Raw genomic sequence first — 21,343 nt, 5'->3', positions numbered from 1 at the left:
TGAAGGAGACTAGTGTTGAAATTGCGGGGGCCCTGGCAGAAATATATAAAATGTCACTGTCTACGGGTGAGGTGCCGGAGGATTGGAGAGTGGCTCATGTTGTTCTGTTGTTTAAAAAAGGATCGAAAAGTAATCTGGGAAATTATAGGCCGGTGAGTTTAACGTCGGTAGTAGGTAAGTTATTGGAGGGAGTACTAAGAGACAGAATCTACAAGCATTTGGATAGACAGGGACTTATTAGGGAGAGTCAACATGGCTTTGTGCGTAGTAGGTCATGTTTGACGAATCTATTGGAGTTTTTCGAGGAGGTTACCAGGAAAGTGGATGAAGGGAAGGCAGTGTATATTGTCCACATGGACTTCAGTAAGGCCTTTGACAAGGTCCCGCATGGGAGGTTAGTTAGGAAAATTCAGTCGCTAGGTATACATGGAGAGGTGGTAAATTGGATTAGACATTGGCTCGATGGAAGAAGCCAGAGAGTGGTGGTAGAAAATTGCTTCTCTAAGTGGAGGCCTGTGACTAGTGGTGTGCCACAGGGATCAGTGCTGGGTCCATTGTTACTTGTCATCTATATCAATGATCTGGATGATAATGTGGTAAATTGGATCAGCAAATTTGCTGATGATACAAAGATTGGAGGTGTAGTGGACAGTGAGGAAGATTTTCAGAGCCTGCAGAGGGACTTGGACCAGCTGGAAAAATGGGCTGAAAAATGGCAGATGGAGTTTAATACAGACAAGTGTGAGGTATTGCATGTTGGAAGGACAAACCAACGTAGAACATACAGGGTTAATGGTAAGGCACTGAGGAGTGCAGTAGAACAGAGGGATCTGGGAATACAGATACAAAATTTCCTAAAAGTAGCATCACAGGTAGATAGGGTCGTAAAGAGAGCTTTTGGTACATTGGCCTTTATTAATCAAAGTATTGAGTATAAGAGCTGGAATGTTATGATGAGGTTGTATAAGGCATTGGTGAGGCCGAATCTGGAGTATTGAGTTCAGTTTTGGTCACCAAATTACAGGAAGGATATAAATAGGGTTGAAAGAGTGCAGAGAAGGTTTACAAGGATGTTGCCAGGACTTGAGAAACTCAGTTACAGAGAAAGGTTGAATAGGTTAGGACTTTATTCCCTAGAGCGTAGAAGAATGAGGGGAGATTTGATAGAGGTATATAAAATTATGATGGGTATAGATAGAGTGAATGCAAGCAGGCTTTTTCCACTGAGGTAAGGGGAGAAAAAAACCAGAGGACATGGGTTAAGGGTGAGGGAGGAAAAGTTTAAAGAGAACATTAGTGGGGGCTTCTTCACACAGAAAGTGGTGGGAGTATGGAATGAGCTGCCAGACGAGGTGGTAAATGCGGGTTCTTTTTTAACATTTAAGAATAAATTGGTCAGATACATGGATGGGAGGTGTATGGAGGGATATGGTCCGTGTGCAGGTCTGTGGGACTAGGCAGAAAATGGTTCGGCACAGCCAAGAAGGGCCAAAAGGCCTGTTTCTGTGCTGTAGTTTCTATGGTTTCTATGGAACTCAACAGGTCAGGTGGCATCTAAGGTGGGAGGATTGAAAAGTCAGTGTTTTGGGCCAAGAACCTTCATCAGGCCTGGCAAGTAAGGGTAGAAGCCAGAATAAAAGGAAAGTGGGAGCAGGAGGGAGCATTAGCTGGCAAATGATGGGTGAGTCCATTTGAAGGGGGAATGGTAGGTGAGGTGGGGGTAGCAGGAGAGGCTGGTAGGTGATATGTTGACAGGGCAAAGTGCTGAAGATGGAATCTGACTAGAGGGGACAGATCATAAAATAAAGGGAAGGAGGTGAAAACCAGAGAGAGGAATCCATGGTGATGACAGTTTTATGAAGGTGGGGGAAGGAAAAGAAGGGGTGAAGGGGTTAGAGGAATAATGGAAAACAAAGTGTGAGGGGGAACAGAGGGAAGTAATTATCAAAAGTTAGAGAAGTCAATGTTGATCTGTTGATCTGATACCAAAATGGATTATGAGAGGTTGTTTCTCTCAGTGTACTGTACATTGAGACCTGATTAAGTACCTTCACTCTGGCTGCCGTAACAGACAGGATCTCCCAGTAGCTAGGTAGCTTAATTTCACTTCCCATTCTGACACTGACATATTTGTTAACGAGTTCCTCTGCTACCATCTTGAAGCTAGATGCAGATTAGAGGAACAACACTTTGTATTCTGTTGTGGTAATCTGCAACTTGATTTCTCTAAATTCCAGTATTACTTCCTTCTGGCCCCTTTGCTCCTTCCCTTTCCCCTCCCCTGTCCTCGTGACTTGCCCACCGTCCTCCTTCTGGATCCCCACGTCCTTGCCATTATTGCATGGTCTACTGTCCTCCTCTATCAGATTTCACCTTGTTCAGCCCTTTGTCTCTTTCACCTGTCACGTCCCTCCTTCTCGCATCTTTCCAGCCTCCTCACCTCCCCCAGCTCGGATTTCCCTGCCAGCTAGTGCACCTCCCCCTCTCGCCAACCTTCTTTTTTCTGGCTTCTGTCCACTTTTCCTTCCAGTCCTGTTGTAAGGTCTCAGCCCAAAGCGTTGACTGTTCATTTCCCTCCACAGATGCTGCCTGACCTGCTGAGTCCCTCCAGTATTTTGTGTGTGTTGTTCACAACAGAATGAATGAAGTTTTGCAATTATCTCATGGGTTACTCATTATTAAAACAAAAAGCTAATTAGTTTTTAAGTCATCTCAAGTTAACCAGTTAATTGTGTACCAAGATTGAATTAGCTTTCCAATTAATATTTAAATCCTTTGTAATAGCATTTCTGGACCTTCTACCTTTCATGCTGGATGTCAAACTCTGACATAGCCAGATCATGACTGACTAATTTCTCTGATTTCCTCACTTTTCTTTTCTCATCTACTTTCAGAATCTGGCTCTACCTGCTCTGGCAATGCATTCTGGGTACTATGATTGGTGATATAGAAAATGAGTTTCTAATATTGACAATTTTGTGTTTTTCTTTTGGAAATTGCTTTCAATCTATATCCTCTAGTTTTGAACTGTCTGTCCACGTGAATTGAGGAATTCTGAGGAATTTTAAAGTTGTTGACCCTCTCCACTCTGATCTTCTGATGAGGACCGGCTCATGGACCTTCAGTTTCCTTCTCCGGTAGTCAATAATGACCTCTTTGATTTTGCTGACATTGAGTGAGAGGTTGTTGTTACCTCTTTATAAGTAAGCATGCCCATCTCTGACCATCTCAGCTTGCCAGCCATGCTGGCACTTGGTCTCCTCTTCCTCCTTTCCTTTCCGCTTCCCCTTCCCCAAACTGACCTCCGTTCATTAAATTTGGGCTTGGTTATGAATGTGTGCAAGACAGGTTGTCTAGCCATTTACCTGGCTCCTTGCTGTTCTCCCTCCTGTAAAAACTCAGTGGGCAACCTTAGCAATCAGTGTGACTAGGTTATTTGATGATGGGCTAAGTGGTGGTTAATGGTAGGGATACTGGAGATGCATAAATTGTGATGTATGCTGTGATCTGATGGTTACAGGATTGGAGAAAGTTAGAGGTAAAAGGAAGCACACAGAGGGATTTGAATGTGATGAGAATTTTTAATTTGATGTTGAGGTTATGAATACAATGTGCTTTTCTTTGAGCAGTATAAACTTACTTGTATTATATTACTAACTGCAATATAAAACTTGGATTAAATTGAGTATTTTAAAAAAATCACTAGATTTCCCTAATTTTATGCTAGAATAAAGCTTAAGCAAATGATCCCACTCAAAGATATTGGCAATATCTTCCAGTAATATAAGCATTTTTAAAGAGCTGTTAATTTGCATCAATTTAAATCTCTTTAAACATTAACTGAGATTAAAATGATTTTAACCAATACATGAGGGGATACACTTTGGGATTTGCTGTAGTTTTTTTTATTTACCCTACTTTGTGACATAAAGATAATTAATTGCCTTCTGAAACAACATTATGTCATTACTTTATGGTCTACTGTAAATGATACGTTCTTTGCAGACATGCAGTATTGAATACTGCCAGCTGGTCTTTCCACCGTGATCATTACAGATTCTACACCACATCAAATTGCAGGGCACTTTGAACTGAACAGTAAAGCTATTATGGTGGTGTGATTTAAGGCAGCTGAACTTAAATGACATCTTCATTTATATTGTCTACTTTTGTACTAAGTCAAATGTACTGTATATTTATAGTGAATTCACGTGTTAAAATTAGATTGCTGTGGCTCTTGATGCACAATGCTTATCTCAAAAAGGATGCATTTCAGCTCAGTGTGATTTGCTGACTATGAGGTGGTTAGCCAACAAGTTCCTCATATAAAACTCCACACATGATATCCCTTGGTATGCTGTCTCAGCTCTCTTCAAATATTCTATCAATGTTTATTTGTCACTGTTGGTGATTTTTTTTCTCTCCTGGATGCTCTCCTAGATTACTCTATTAATCTAGAGTAATATAACTTGGCTGAAAAGACAGTATTGTGGATCACTATCAATTATGACTATATTTAACTCGTATAGAAACACAATGCATTTTGTGGATCAAAATCAGTTCTATTTAAGAGATATGTGGTCAATCTGGACTCTGGATGTCTAGTGCCTGTTTCTGTGATGACTGAGTTTATTTGAATGTATTAAAGTTCTGTTAGGTTTCCTAAGTTTAAACTTTTGTTCTTCTGGCTGTCAAAAACAATTGTCATTTTGACAGCCATTTAATAATTTGTATGTGGCTTAATCAGCTGTTTTATTGTCCAGAGTTTTGTGGATAGAGTTTATTCTTTTACATCTGATTTGAGAGGATAAGATATAGGAGCAGGCTGAGGCCATTTGGCCCATCGAGTCTGCTCTGCCATTTCATCATGGCTGATCCATTTTTCTTCCTAGTCCCAATCTCCTGTCTTATAGACATAGACGTAGAATAGTACAGCACAGTACAGGCCCTTCAGCCCACAATGTTGTGCCAACCCTTAAACCCTGCCTCCCATATAACCCCCCCACCTTAAATTCCTCATATACCTGTCCAATAGTCTCTTAAATTTCACTAGTGTATCTGCCTCCACCACTGACTCAGGCAGTGCATTCCATACACCAATCACTCTCTGAGTGAAAAACCTTCCTCTAATATCCCCCTTGAACTTCCCACCCCTTACCTTAAAGCCATGTCCTCTTGTATTGAGTAGTGGTGCCCCGGGGAAGAGGAGCTGGCTGTCCACTCTATCTGTTCCTCTTAATATCCTGGAAACCTCTATCTCATCCTCCTTCTCTCCAAAGAGTAAAGCCCTAGCTCCCTTAATCTCTGATCATAATGCATACTCTCTGAACCAGGCAGCATCCTGGTAAATCTTCTCTGTACCCTTTCCAATGCTTCCACGTCCTTCCTATAGTGAGGCGACCAGAACTGGACACAGTTCTCCAAGTGTGGCCTAACCAGAGTTTTATAGAGCTGAATCATTATCTCGCAACTCTTAAACTCTATCCCTCGACTTATGAAAGCTAACACCCCCATAAGCTTTCTTAACTACCCTGTCTACCTGTGAGGCAACTTTCAGGGATCTGTGGACACGTACCCCCAGATCCCTCTGCTCCTCCACACTTCCAAGTATTCTGCCATTTACTTTGTACTCTGCCTTGGAGTTTGTCCTTCCAAAGTGTACCACCTCACACTTCTCAGGGTTGAACTCCATCTGCCACTTCTCAGCCCACTTCTGCATCCTATCAATTTCCCTCTGCAATCTTCGACAATCCTCTACGCTATCCATAACAACACCAACCTTTGTGTCATCTGCAAACTTTCCAACCCACCCTTCTACCCCCACATCCGGGTCGTTAATAAAAATCACGAAAAGTAGAGGTCCCAGAACCGATCATTGTGGGACACCACTAGTCACAACCCTCCAATCTGAATGTACTCCCTCTGCCAGAACCCTCTGCTTTCTGCAGGCAAGCCAATTGTGGATCCACCTGGCCAAACTTCCCTGGATCCCATGCCTTCTGACTTTCTGAATAAGCCTACCGTGTGGAACCTTGTCAAATGCCTTACTAAAATCCATATAGATCACATCCACTGCACTACCCTCATCTATATGCCTGGTCACCTCCTCAAAGAACTCTATCAGGCTTGTTAGACACGATCTGCCCTTCACAAAGCCATGCTAACTGTCCCTGATCAGACCATGATTCTCTAAATGCCCATAGATCCTATCTCTAAGAATCTTTTCCAACAGCTTTCCCACCACAGATGCAAGGCTCACTGGTCTATAATTACCCGGACTATCCCTACTACCTTTTTTGAACAAGGGGACAACATTCACCTCCCTCAAGTCCTCTGGTACCATTCCAGTGGATAATGAGGACATAAAGATCCTAGCCAGAGGCTCAGCAATCTCTTTCCTTGTCTCGTGGAGCAGCCTGGGGACTATTCCGTCAGGCCCCGGGGACTTGTCCGTCCTAACGTATTTTAACAACTCCAACACCTCCTCACCCTTAATATCAACATGCTCCAGAACATCAACCTCACTCATATTGTCCTCACCGTCATCAAGTTCCCTCTCATTGCTGAATACCGAAGAGAAGTATTCATTGAGGACCTCGCTCACTTCCACAGCCTCCAAGCATATCTTCCCACCTTTATCTCTAATCCGTCCTACCTTCACTCCTGTCATCCTTTTGTTCTTCACATAATTGAAGAATGCCTTGGGGTTTTCCTTTACCCTACTCGCCAAGGCTTTCTCATGCTCCCTTCTTGCTCTCCGCAGCCCCTTCTTAAGCTCCTTCCTTGCTACCCTATATTCCTCAATAGACCCATCTGATCCTTGCTTCCTAAACCTCATGTATGCTGCCTTCTTCCACCTGACTAGATTTTCCACCTCACCTGTCACCCATGGTTCCTTTACCCTACCATTCTTTATCTTCCTCACTGAGACAAATTTATCCCTAACATCCTGCAAGAGATCCCTAAACATCGACCACATGTCCATAGTACATTTCCCTGCAAAAACATCATCCCAATTCACACCCGCACGTTCTAGCCTTATAGCCTCATAATTTGCCCTTCCCCAATTAAAATTTTCCTGTCCTTTTCCATGATAATGCTAAAGGCCAGGGAGCGGTGGTCACTGTCCCCCAGATGCTCACCCACTGAGAGATCTGTGACCTGACCCGGTTCGTTACCTAATACTAGATTTAGTATGGCATTCCCCCTAGTCGGCCTGTCAACATACTGTGACAAGAATCCGTCTTGGATACACTTAACAAACTCTGCCCCGTCTAAACCATTGGAACTAATCAGGTGCCAATCAATTTTAGGGAAATTAAAGTCACTCATGATAACAACCCTGTTATTTTTGCACCTTTCCAAAATCTGCCTCCCAATCTGCTCGTTGGTATCTCTGCTGCTACCAGGGGGCCTATAGAATGCTCCCAATAGAGTAACTACTCCCTTCCTGTTCCTGACTTCTATCCATACTGACTCAAAAGAGGATCCTGTTACATTACCCACCCTTTCTGTAGCTGTAATAGTATCCCTGACCAGTAATGCCACCCTTCCTCCCCTCCCCCCCCATCACTTTTAAAGCTCTGAAATCCATTCATGCCCTGACTAATCAAGGATCTATCAACCTTTGCCTTAACTATACATGAAGAATTGGTCTCCACAGCTCCCTGTGGCAAAGATTTTCATAGACTCCCCACTCTCTGGCTAAAGAAGTTCTTCCTCATCTCTGTTCTATAAGGATGCCCCTCAATTCGGAGGCTGTGTCCTCTGTTCCTAGACTTTCCTACCAAAGGAACCATCCTCTCCACATCCACTTTATCGAGACCTTTCAATATTTGATAGGTGTCAGTTAGGTTGCCCCTCATTCTATTGAATTCTAGTGAATATAGGCTCAGAGCCATCAAATGCTCTTTACATGACCAGCCATTCAATGCTGGGATCATTTTAGTGAACCTCCTTTGAACTCTCTTCAGTTTCAGCACATCCTTTCTAAGTTGAGGTACCCAATTTGAACTAATTTAGAGGTTATGTACTAATAAAACAAACTGAACATGTCACGGTTCAATAAAAGTAAGTAGTGTGAAGAAAATACTCCCTAGTTTGATTTGTATGTGGTTTGAAGATTTACGCAAATGCTTAAATGATCATTATACTCTATACACAAACTGCAGCCTGTCTACAGTACAGTAAAATAATTAGAATTCCTTGATGTGTTGTTTAATCTTGTGACCCACTATTTTTGGCTTTGTGGACAAAATAGTCTCTTGAGGATAATACTCTTTGTTTAAGTAAAATAAAGCCCAGCCTAAGTTTGCAATAAATCTAGTCCAACTGAAGTCTTGCTAATTAAAATTTTGATCCATCTGCAAAAGTACTTTTTGTTTGATATGTGGCAGATACTATTTTCTGACTTGCTGCCTATAAAATATGTAACCAGTATAATTAAAGTTGAAATAAACAAGAATGTTTTCCTGTTTAATTGCTACTTTTTTTTTAAATTGTAGGTCGTTTTGACAAATCTGTGATTGAAGAGAGAAGGCAGTGCGCTGAAGATCTCCTGCAGTTCTCTGCTAATGTCCCAGCCTTGTATAATAGTAAACAGCTAGAAGATTTCTTTAAGGTATATGGTGCTTACACTTATCCAAACACTTCTAGATAGTAAAGTCCATAGTCTTTTTCGTTAGAGACATCTATATATTCCTATTGTTTTGGTGACTTTTTTGTATATTCAAGCCCTGAATGGCTGATCTCTTTATTCTAAAACTGATCCTGACCTCTAGACAACCCGGCCAGGGAAATCACCACTTCTGCATGTAATCTGCTAAGCCCCCTGAGTTTCTCTGTTCAATGTGGTTACCTTTTTGCTTTTTTAGAACTCAAAAGAGAGAATAGGCCAAGTCTGCTTAATCTCTTCTCTTAAACCTGCTATCCCAGGATGAGTCTGGCTTCCCAGTTTCACATTTAATTCGTTTCCGTAATTTGTTTTCAGGGAAACCTAGGCCATTCTAAACATTAACCCATTGCACTATCTTTCTGAAAAAGGAACATCTTTTTTATCAATAGGTGATTTTGTAATCCTCAAATTTTATGTATTCCATCTGCCTGGTCTTTAATTTGTCTACATCCCCTGAAGCCCCTGTGCAACCTTCTCTTGGCATGTATTGCTATCCAGCTTTGTACTGTCAGCTAATGTAGGTATGTATACTGTATTCACTCTATCATCCTCCTGCAATCAGCAAATTATTGCTGTAGATTGTGAATAACCAAGTCCAGTGGTCACTCCTCCCCACGCTCTGCCCACCAGCTCAATCTGAGAAGGACCTGTTTATTCCCTCTCTTAGTTGACCAATCATCAATCCATGAAAGTATGTTACTTGTAAAATCGTGCCACTACTAGTGTGGCACCTTTATTGGAAAACCTTATCAAAAAATGCCATCAATTGGTTTGCCTTTATTCTATTATTTACAAACTCCGAAGTTCCAGTAGATTTTTTCAAAATGATATTCCTTTCAATGATTTATGCTGACTTTGCCCAATCCATTTATTTTACAAATGCCCTGTTAGAACTTCTTAAGTAATAATGGTCTGTGGTTCCTTGTTTTTATTCCTCTCACTTCTTTCTTTCTGAAATGGAAAACCTTTTCAAAATCCACGTCTTTTGAATAGATTACGTCTTAATTCATAGCAACTTTTTTCTTGATTTAGAAAATCCTAATTATCTACTGTTTTGAATTGAGCAATTATAATAAGTACTTGTATTTCTTTTGTAAGATTTCAGTTCTCTTTAAATCAAATTAGGAATAATTGAAGTACAAGTGAGAGCAGAAATCATTCAGCTGAGGTTGTATGTGTATTATTGCCAAATGTCAGGTATGGCTGTATTTGAATTGCTTTATTATTGTTACATGTACCAAAGTATAGTGAATAGCTTGACTTGCAGACTGTTTCTGTAGATCAGGTCGTTACCCAATGCACTGTGGTTATACAAGCTAAAACAATATGAAAATGCAGAATAAAGTATAGCAGCTACAGAGAAAAGACAGTGCGGGTAGACTAAAAGGTACAAGATCCTAATGAGTAAGTTGTGAGGTGAAAAGGCTACCTTAATGTACTAGGAAAGCTTTCAATAGTCTTATAATAGGGTAGAAGCTATCCTTGAGCCATTTGGTATATGCTTTCATGTTCTTGTAGCTTCTGCCTGATGGGAGAGGGGGGAAGAGAGAATGTCTGCGGTGGGAGGGGTCGTTGATTATGTTGGTTGCTTTACTGAGGCAGTGAGAAGGAGAGACAGTTTGTGTATGAGAGGCTAGTTTCTGTGATGTGCTCAGCTGTATCCATACCTCTCCAGTTTTTTTTTGTAGTCATGTGAAGAGCAGTTGTCAAGCCAAGCCATGATGCACTGCAGATAGGATGCTTTCTATGGGCCATTGATTTTAAAAAAAATGGTAAAGGTCAACATCCCTCTGAGTCACATTCCGAATTGGTTTTCCATTGTAGAGAAGAACACAAAAACCTGGACATGCACTTTAATGCAGTGGAAATAGAACATGTATTGTCAATACATTTGAAACAGAGGCCCTATCTGTGTTTTCAGATCCCATGGCACTTTATAAATAAAAGCAGGGTGATATTCCAGTGTCCAACCCTGCATAGAAGAGAGAAATACCTGTCCATTCTAACACATCAATTTGTGGTGCTTTGTGCAAATTAACACGTCACTAGTGTAAGAAACTACATTCCATTGTTTGCGAAGTACTTTGATACGATGTTTTTAATTTTGTTGGAATGAAGAAAGATTTTCTTCTCTCAACATGGGCACCGAAGAGCAGTTGATACATTTTGAGGTGACGCTGCCTTTAAGAATCATGCTTTGAGAAAAATTGCAAAATGCTGAAGTTGCCAGAGAAGCAAAGTGCTTCTCCATTTCAGTTTGTCCATAAAAGTTTCTCATTTAGAACTAGGCTTCAAGAAAAACACTGAGTTCCAGAGTTAATCAACTTTCAAAGTTTGTCTGTTACCAGCATTTTATTCTAATACTTGAAGTTGCTAAACTTTACTGGACATCTTCAGAATTATTTATAAATGTACTTCTAACCATGTCTGAAAAGTCACTTCTGTTCCGGCACGTCATTTTGAGAATACTTATAAGTGAATTCTGTGAGGTCCTAGCGAAAGTCTTTTAAAAATGTAGGGAAGAAACGGTGAATTCATCTTCTTCCCTCCTTCATACCCACTTCATGCACAATTTAATCCTGTAGCAGAGAGTGGCTGGAATATAATTAATATTCTCAAAGAGCAGTGTATGGCATCTCTCGATATATAACTATACATGGGGTTAGGTTGTAGGCTTCCTATTCTAATGCAGTATGATTTGAGATGCATGTGCTGTATGTGAGTCACTGCAAGGCTGAACCCTCTGATTTGGATATTATCCTGTGGACTCTAGTATAGAGCTAGAGACATAAAGGCTGCTGATTGGGGTGGGGACTTTGGTGTGGAGGAGCCTAGTAGTTTGGAAAGGGTTAGCTGTAGCCTATGGGTGCAAAAGGGAGAGAGGTGATTGAGATTGAAGGGGGAGGGCGGGAGACTGTGTAATACTCCAGAAGTAAGGGTAGCCAAAAAAGCGGTGCATCAAGTGAAAGACCTGAAGTAATGGGGGACAACAAATTGAGGAAAATGGGTGAATTGGAGGAATTTATAGTTCTGTAAAAAATTAAAGGTCAGAAGGGAGGAGAAGAAGGATTTAGAGCCCTTAATCCTTTGAAAGTGGCAGCAGCATTAGAGAACTAAATAGGTAAAAGGATTCCACGCCAAGATTTCGTCTAATAGATTGCTGAAAATTTGTTGCAAAGACATTGACCAATATAATGGTGCTAAAATGGTGGGAAAATTGGTTGTGAAAGTGGGGTGTATTACTCTGAAAGAAAGGAAGGGAATTGAGAGGGTAGTGTATGGTATTTGGTCTGGCATGACTGAAAAGGAAATTTTGGACAATATTAAAGGTGGTCGAGTGATTGAAGCCAAACGATTAAAATCGAGAGAAGGTGGTAGTTGGGATTCCCCTGTTCGTCTGGTTTTTGCAGGTGATGTTCTTCCAACTAGAGTCTATCTTGGGTGCATGTCTTATCAAGTTAGAGAATACATTAGGCCTCCCTTACGCTGTTATAATTGCCAGAAATTTGGATATGTTGCTGGTTCATGTCGAGGTAAAAGAAGATGTATGAAATGTGGAGAGGATCATGATATTAAAGCATGTAAGACAGCGGTGCCTAAATGCAGTAACTGTGGAGGGGACCATATAGCGGCGTTCAGTGGATGTGAGTATTTTAGTAAGGCAAAGCAGATTCAGGATGTTAGTATCCAACTAATAATATCATATGCTGAAGCAGTAAAGAAAGTTGATAGAGAGCAAAGGATAAGTAAAGAAAAGATTGGAATGATGGGGAGTCAGTTCATTCCGAGTCCTCCAACTATGGTTCCTTCAGGCATGTTGTTGATGACTAAAGAGTCTTTTTTGGCGTTTGTTGTTGATGTACTGGTCGGGGCTAAAACTACAGCCAAGAGGTGGGATATGATAAAAGTAGTTGTTGGAGCTGCAGAGAGATTCCTTGATATAAAACAGATTTCGCCAGAAAAATTACATGATTATATGACAGACAAGCAATCACTGAATACTTCTCAGTTTTTGGGATCAGAGAGTACGGAGGAGCTTTATGTGGATGAAGAGACCCATAATTAGTATTTCGATGTTTTTAATATTACAATGGAATGCAAGAAGTTTATCTGCAAATGGTCAAGAATTAAAAAGATTTGTTGGAACTTTTAAAGACAAACCTGATTTGATCTGTATACAGGAGACATGGTTAAAGCCTCATTTAGATTTTGTGATCCCTGGATATGACAGTGCGTGAGCTGACAGAACAGGTAAATCTGGTGGAGGGTGTGCAACTGTCTTGAAAACAGGACTCCAGTTTAGAAGACTTGATATTAAATCTAACCTTGAAATTGTGGCTGTGGAGGTTTGGAGCTCTCGTGGTCAAATAAATTTGATTAACTTTTATAATCCAGGTAATATGTTATCAGATTTGGATGAAATTATGAATAAGCTAAGGTCCCCAGTAATCTGGGTTGAAGATTTCAATGCCCATAATCCTATATGGGGTAGTGAAAGTAAAGATAGTAATGGAGCGGTAATAGAGGAGTTTCTAGATAAATACAACATGGTTCTGCTAAATGACGGAAGGCCTACAAGATTTAATATTGTAAAGAATATGTTTAGTCACTTAGACTTATCTATCACTTCCTCAAACTTAGCTAGGGTTGGGGAATGGGATGTTATGGACAGATACACACTAGGAAGTGATCACTATCCTATATTATGTTGATTTGGTAGAAATTTGATAGTAGAAGTTGAGGAGAGGTCTGCTAGGTATAATTTTTCTTTGGCCCATTGGGATGAGAACCAGGAGAAAGCTGTGGATATAATAGAAGAGATTAATAGCGAGGGCTCCATAGATGTTTGGAATGAATCCCTCTGTTCTATAATTCATAAAGTTGCTCAGTTGACTATTCCTCTACGGAATGTACTTAAGGCTCGAGCATTAGTTCCTTGGTGGAATAAAAATTGTGATATAGCGGTAAGAAACAGAAATAGAGCTTACAGGAAATTGAGAAAGTACCCAGTGTTAGATAATGTTATGGAGTATAAAAAGGAAAGAGCAGTACCAAGGAGAGTAATTAAAAATACAAAGAGGGATAGTTGGAGAAGATTTTGTGGAACCCTGGGCCCTGAGACACCTATAAAGCAGCTATGGATGATCATTCACAGAATGTCAGGGATATATAGGAAACCATCTATTCCAACTTTGCTGGATGGAGATATTGAAGCTGTAACCAATAAGGAAAAGGCTGATATGTTTGTAGAGGTGTTCCAGGCATTACACAGTTCTGGAGAGTTAGGTGATTTGAGAAAGGAAATTATGTTAAAGGAAAGTTGGAAATTGGACAGAAGTTTGGATGATAATAGCTCCATATATTTGTTTTTCTCCCTTCAGGAATTGCAGGAAGCTGTCCAATCAGGTTCAAACACTTCTCCTGGTAGGGATGGACTGTGTTATGAATTGCTTAAGCATTTGGATGACTCTGTATTAATAGAAATTCTAGCATTGTTTAATTCAGTGTGGAAAGAAGGAAAATTACCAGCAGAATGGAAGCATGCGGTGGTAGTTCCAGTTGTAAAGCCAGGTAAGGACGCGTCTAGTCCTAGTTCGTATTGGCCTATAGCTTTGTAAAACTATGGAACGAATGGTCACCAACAGACTTGTGTATTTTTTGGAAAATAAGGGACATTTTGCTGCCTATCAAAATGGTTTTAGAACTGGAAGATCAACAATAGAATCTGTTGCCCTTTTAGGTCATGATATTAAAAAAGTGTTTCAAAATAGAGAAGTAATGGTAAGTGTATTTCTAGATATTGAAAAAGCATATGACTCACTATAGAAGGATGGCTTATTAATTAAACTCTATGATGTGGGAATTAGAGGTAGAATGTTTAATTGGATCAAAGATTTCCTTAAGGAAAGGACAATTCAAGTAAAAATAGGTGGAACAGGCTCCAAGTCAGTTAAAATAGGTAATGGTACCCCTCAGGGAAGTGTCATTAGTCCAGTTCTTTTTAATGTCATGATAAATGACATCTTTGATCAGGTAGGGACAGGATTTGGCAAATCATTGTTTGCAGACAATGGTGCAATCTGGAAAAGAGGAAGAAACATCAAATATATATTAAGGCAGGTACAAAAGGCTTTAAGATCAGTTGAAAACTGGGCTAATAAATGGGGTTTCAGGTTTTCTGCTTCTAAGTCCAAATACATGATTTTTGGCTTTAGAAGAAAGATTCCTGATTGTGAATTGTGTCTATATGATTCTCCACTAGAAAGAGTCAAGGTATTCAAGTTTTTAGTTGTCTGGTTTGATGAAAGACTTACTTGGAGGGTTCATATAGGCCTGCAGTCCGCCAATTGGGGTTGTCTGGTGCATACCTTTATTATATCTCCTTTCAACCTCCTATACTTGAAGCTAGATAGCCCACTTCCTCAATCCAACTCAGTCCTGATCTTTAAAGGCAAATCTACACATTAGTTTTAAACTAATAGACAACTACATTCAAACATGAGAAAGCAGTAAATTTATTAAACAGTTGAAAATTAGTCAAGCTCTTCAAGAAATTGGGGTGCTTCCATCACTGATTTAAACCATTTACATAATTTATCTGGCAAAACAACCCTTAAACGCGCAGGATATAACGATGCCGGGTGTAATTTTTTTTGGTATAATTCTGACATCAATTTAAAAAGAGACCTCTCTTGTAACAATTTTGGACTAAAATCTTCCACCAAATGAAATTTGAGATCCCCATACTCAATCACTCCTTTCCGATGTGCAACTCGAATTAACTGCTCCTTAATATGCACATAGTAGAATCGTAGAACAACTGCTCTGGGTTTTAAATCTTTCGGAAGTTTAACCCTTAACGAGCGATGCGCACGGTCTAGTATAGGGGGGGGTTAGAAAACACTTCAGTACCGAATACCTCCATTAAAAATTGAGCAAAAAACTTAGTGGGATCGCCACTTTCGACATCCACACGAAGTCCTGTAATCCATAGATTCTGTCTGCGCCTGCGATCTTCCAGGTCAGTGATCTTGGCTTTATATCGTTCCAGCATTTGAGTGGTCAAGATTACTTTCTTCTCCAACGAGCTCAATCTGCGGTCTCTTTGTCTGCCATTTTCATCAAGATCCGAAATTAGTTGTTGTTGCTTTTCATTCTCAGGTTTAATTGCTCTGAGTTGATCTTCAATATTATTTACTTTATCTCGAGATTAGAAAATCTTTTATCAAATTTATCAGGTTTGTCATCCAAAAGCTTGGATATAATTTCCAAAGTCAGTTGTGCCTGTTTAGGCTGTTTAGGGTCACCTCCTTCTCCTCCATTTCCACTGTTGGCTGCCTCGCTCTCGGTTAGTGCCTTTTTCCCTCTGGTTGCTAGTTCCAAGAATTAAAAGTGAAAATTCAAGCATACAAAAATATTGTAAACACTTCTTTCTTTCTTTTTAAATCTTTTTATTGAATAAGTATACAAAAGGGTAAGCCATATAGGTACTAATACACTGTTAGAATATAATAAAATTACAGGAGATATTAATACAAAAAAAAAGTGATACAAACAATGTAATTTAAACATAGCATACTAAGGTAACATAATAGTATACTAATTTATTTATATATATAGTATATATATATATATATATAGAGAGAGAGAGAAAAGAAAAAAAAAAAACCCAAAAAAACCCCACCTTGCAACTAAACTAAAAGCAAAGCAAAGCAATGGGCTAACTTGAAACCAAATAGAGTTAAAGAACTTAAAATCACGTCCTCAAACCCGACCTCCATTAAAAACAGGAAAAAAAAACAAGAAGGGTATATAAATATGGAACAAAAAGAGAAGAAAAAAAATTACATTAAATGAAAATATTGAATAAAAGATCTCCAGGTCTGTTCAAATTTAAGTGAGGAATCATAAAGATTGCTTCTAATTTTCTCCAAATTCAAGCATAATATCGTCTGAGAAAACCAAAAAAAGGTGGTTGGAGCGTTAAGCTCTTTCCAATGTTGTAAAATACATCTTTTCGCCATTAAAGTAAGAAATGCAATCATTCTACGGGCTGAAGGAGAAAGATTACTGGAAATTTTAGGTAGTCCAAAGATAGCAGTAATAGGGTGAGGAGAGATATCTATATTCAATACCTTTGAGATAATATTAAAAATGTCTCTCCAAAAAGTTTCCAGAGTAGGACAAGACCAAAACATATGAGTTAAAGAGGCTATCTGCCCCGGACATCTATCACAAAAAGGATTAATATGAGAATAAAAGCGAGCTAATTTATCTTTGGACATATGTGCTCTATGAACAACTTTAAATTGAATTAGGGAATGTTTAGCACAGATAGAGGAAGTATTGACTAATTGTAAAATCTGCCCCCAATCATCCACGGAAATGATAGACCCCAATTCCTGTTCCCAATCTACCCTAATCTTATCAAATGGAGCTTTCCTAAGTTTCATAATAATATTATAAGTCATAGCCGATGCACCTTTCTGACATGGATTAAGGTTAATTATAGTATCTAAAATGTAAGTAGGAGAAAGCATTGGAAAAGAAGAAAGTATAGTACTTAGGAAATTTCTAACTTGTAGATATCTAAAAAAATGTATTCTTGATAAATTATATTTATTAGATAATTGTTCAAAAGACATAAGGGAACCATCTAAAAATAAATCCAAAAACCGTGAAATACCCTTAGTCTTCCAAATTTGAAAAGCACGATCCGTAAAAGAGGGAGGAAAAAATATGTTACCTGAAATAGGAATCGCTAGCCCAAATTGGTTAAGATCAAAAAATTTTCTGAATTGGAACCAAATACATAAGGTATATTTAACTATCAGGTTAGATACCTGTTTAAGGCGTTTCAAATCAAAAGGAAGCGAGGAAACTAAAATAGAGCCAAGTGTATAGCCCTGAACAGATTGTAATTCCAATGCTACCCATTTAGGAATGGATAGTATATCCTGATCAAGTAACCAAAATTTCATATGTCGAATATTGATTGCCCAATAATAGAATCTAAAGTTAGGTAATGCTAAACCTCCATCTCTCTTAGCTTTCTGTAAATGTATTTTACCCAGTCTCGGGTTTTTATTTTGCCAAATAAATGAAGAAATTTTTGAGTCAACTTTATCAAAAAAAGATTTTGGAACAAAAATCGGTAATGCCTGAAATATATATAGAAATTTTGGCAGAAAAAACATCTTAACTGCATTAATACGACCAATCAAAGTTAAATATAAAGGAAACCATTTAGATGAAAGATGAATAATATGGTCAATTAAGGGTAAAAAGTTAATCTTAAATAAATCTTTGTGTTTACAAGTAATTTTAATCCCAAGATATGAAAAATAATTATTAATCAATTTAAATGGAAAGTTATGATATAAAGGAAGTTGTTTATTAATCGGGAAAAGTTCACTCTTACTAAGATTTAATTTATAACCTGAAAAGAGACTAGATTGTGCTAATAACTCTAAAACAGCAGGGATGGATTTTTGAGGATTAGAAATATATAAAAGTAAGTCATCAGCATAGAGTGATATTTTATGGGACTTTAAGCCCCGAGTTATCCCAGTAATATTTGGAGATTCTTGAATGGCAATTGCAAGAGGTTCTAATGCAATATCAAATAATAAAGGACTAAGAGGACAGCCTTGTCGAGTACCTCGAAAAAGAGGGAAAAAAGGTGAGCTTAGAGAGTTAGTACGGACCGAGGCCACAGGAGGATGATATAACAGTTTGATCCAGGATATAAATTTCGAGCTAAAATTAAACATTTCAAGCACCTTAAATAAGTAAGGCCATTCTACTCTATCAAAAGCTTTCTCAGCATCTAAAAAGATAACACACTCAGGAACATTTTGTGAGGGGGTATAAACAATATTTAACAGTGTGCGAATGTTATAAAAAGAGTAACGACCTTTAATAAAACCCGTTTGGTCTTCCGAAATAATAAAAGGAAGTACTTGTGGGTTAAGTTAAGAAACTGCAAGGGTAAAAGGACATTGATGGCAGTTATATACAGGCCTCCCAACAGTGGCTGGGAGGTGGACCACAGGTTACAAGAGGAAATAGAAAAGGTGAGTCAAGAGGGTAATGTTATGGTAGTCATGGGAGATTTTAAAATGCAGGTCGATTGGGAAAATTGGTAATTGATCTCAAGAGAATGAGTTGAATACCTAAGAGATAACTTTTTAGAGCAGTTTGTCATTAAGCCTTCTAGGGGATCAGCTATACTGGATTGGATGTTGTGTAATGAACCGAAGGCGATTAGGGAGCCTAAGGTAAAAGAACCCTTCGGAACCGGTGATCACAATACGATTGAGTTCAACTTGAAATTTGATATGGAGGAAGTAAAGTCTGATGTAGCAGTATTTCAGTGGAGTAGTGGAAATTACAGTGGTGCGAGAGAGGAGTTGGCCAAAGTAAATTGGAAGGAGCTGCTGGCAAAGATGTTAGCAGAGCAGCAATGGCGTGCGTTTCTGGGAAAAATGAGGAAGGTGCAGAACACATTTATTCCAAAAATGAAGAAATACTCAAATGGTAAAATAGTACAACCATGGCTAACAAGGGAAGCCAAAGGCTTTGTAAAAACAAAAGAAAGGGCATACAACAAAGTAAAAATTTGTGGGAAGATAGAGGATTGGGAAGTTTTTAAAAACCTATAGAGAGCAACTAAAAATCGTGAGAAGGGAAAAGATGAAATATGAAAGCAAGCTAGCAAATAATATCAAAGTGAATAGTAAAAGTTTTTTCAAGTATATTAAAAATAAATGAGAAATGAGAGTGGATATAGGGCTGCTAGAAAATGAGGCAGGAGAAATAATAACAGGGGACAAGGAGATGGCTGATGAACTAAATAAGTATTTTACATCAGTCTTCACTATGGAGGACACTAGCAATATGCCTGATGTTGTAGTGTGTGAAGGAAGGGAAGTGGGTGCAGTTACTATTACAAGAGAGAAGGTTCTGAAAAAGCTCAAAGACCTAAAGGTACATAAGTCACCTGGACCAGATGAACTGCACCCTAGGGTTCAGAAAGAGATAGTGTTAGAGATTGTGGTGGCATGAGAAATGATCTTTCAAAAATCATTGGACTCTGGCATGGTGCCAGAGGACTGGAAAACTGCAAATGTCACTCTACTCTTTAAGAAAGGAAAAAGGCAGCAGAAAGGGAATTATAGACCAGTTAGCCTGACCTCAGTGGTTGGGAAGATGTTGGAGTCGATTGTTAAGGATGAGGTGATGGAGTACTTGGTGACACAGGACGAAATAGTACAAAGTCAGCATGGTTTCCTTCAAGGAAAATCCTCCCTGACGAACCTGTTGGAATTCTTTGAAGAGATTACAAGTAGGATAGATAAAGGGGATGTAGTGGGTGTTGTAGATTTGAACTTTCAGAAGGCTTTTGACAAGGTGCCTCACATGAGGCTGCTTACCAAGTTAAGAGCCCATGGTATTACAGGAAAGTTACTAATATGGTTAGAGCATTGGCTGACTGGTAGGAGGCAGCGAGTGGGAATAAAAGGATCCTTTTCTGGTTGGCTGCCAGTGACTACTGGTGTTCTGCAGGGGTCAGTTTTGGGACCACTACTTTTTATGCTTTATTTGAATGATTTAGATGATGGAATAGATGGCTTTGTTGCCAAGTTTGCAGATGATACGAAGATTGGTGGAGGGGCAGGTAGTATTGAAGAAACAGATAGGATGCAGAAGGACTTAGACAGATTAGGAGAATGGGCAGGAAAGTGGCAAATGAAATACAACATTGGAAAATGTATGGTCATACACTTTGGCAGTAGAAATAAAGGTGCAGACTATTTGCTAAACTGTGAGAAAATCCAAAAATCTGAGATGCAGAGGGATTTGAGAGTCCTTGTGCTGAACACCCTGAAGGTTAACTTGCAGGTAGAGTCAGTGGTGAGGAAGGCAAATGCCATGTGAACATTCATTTCAAGAGGTCTAGAATATAAGAGCAGGGATGTGATGCTGATGCTTTATAAGGCACTGGTGAGGCCTCATCTTGAGTATTGTCAACAGTTTTGGGCTCCTTATCTAAGAAAAGATGTGCTGGCATTGGAGAGGGTCCAGAGGATGTTTCCAGGAATGAAAGGGTTATTATGCGAGGAACGTTTGATCGCTCTGGGTCTGTACTCACTGGAATTCAAATTGGTGGGAGGGTCTAGGACAAGAGAGCATAGCCTCAGGATAGAGGGGCACCCTTTCAAAACAGAGATGTGGAGAAAGTTCTTTAGCCAAAGGGTGGTGAACTTGTGGAATTTGTTGCCACATGCAGCTGTGGAGGCCATGTTATTGGGTGTATTTAAGGCAGAGATTGATAGGTTCTTGATTGGACGTGGCATCAAAGGTTAGGGGAGAAAGCCTGGAACTGGGGTTGAGGAGGAGAAAATAAAGGGATCAGCCATGATTGAATGGCGGAGCAGACTCGATAGGCCAGATGGCCTAATTCTGTTCCTATGTCTTGTGGTCACTTGCATTAATAAGGATATTGTGCTTTTTTTTTTTTGCTTCCAGGATTTCTTTTGAGGGTGTGTTCTGAATCTTTTCCTCTGCATGTTAATCCCTTCCCATGACTTGGGTTGGTCAAATGTTATAGTGTTATAAATGGTTTTGTTCAAAGGCCAACTGCTATTTTGTTGATTGATTTGCTCT

General features: G+C 39.3%; 1 protein-coding gene across 4 annotated transcripts in view; it reads left to right on the top strand.

Annotated features, from left to right (window-relative positions):
- Positions 1-21,343, top strand: part of rps6kc1 (ribosomal protein S6 kinase polypeptide 1) — a 178,060-nt gene that overhangs the window by 17,470 nt on the left and 139,247 nt on the right. For all 4 annotated transcript variants that reach the window (XR_011886825.1, XR_011886824.1, XM_072265149.1 and 1 more), the window contains exon 4: positions 8,505-8,620. Coding sequence is in view for 2 of the 4 variants with exons in the window: in XM_072265149.1 (XP_072121250.1) it covers positions 8,505-8,620 (116 nt within the window). In the remaining 2 variants the exon portion in view is untranslated. The remainder of the gene's footprint in view (positions 1-8,504; positions 8,621-21,343) is intronic.

Source organism: Mobula birostris, chromosome 8, assembly GCF_030028105.1.
Source record: "Mobula birostris isolate sMobBir1 chromosome 8, sMobBir1.hap1, whole genome shotgun sequence".
NCBI lineage: Eukaryota > Metazoa > Chordata > Chondrichthyes > Myliobatiformes > Myliobatidae > Mobula > Mobula birostris.
The sequence above is the reverse complement of the archived record's forward strand: the minus strand, read 5'-3'. Positions and strand labels throughout refer to the sequence as shown.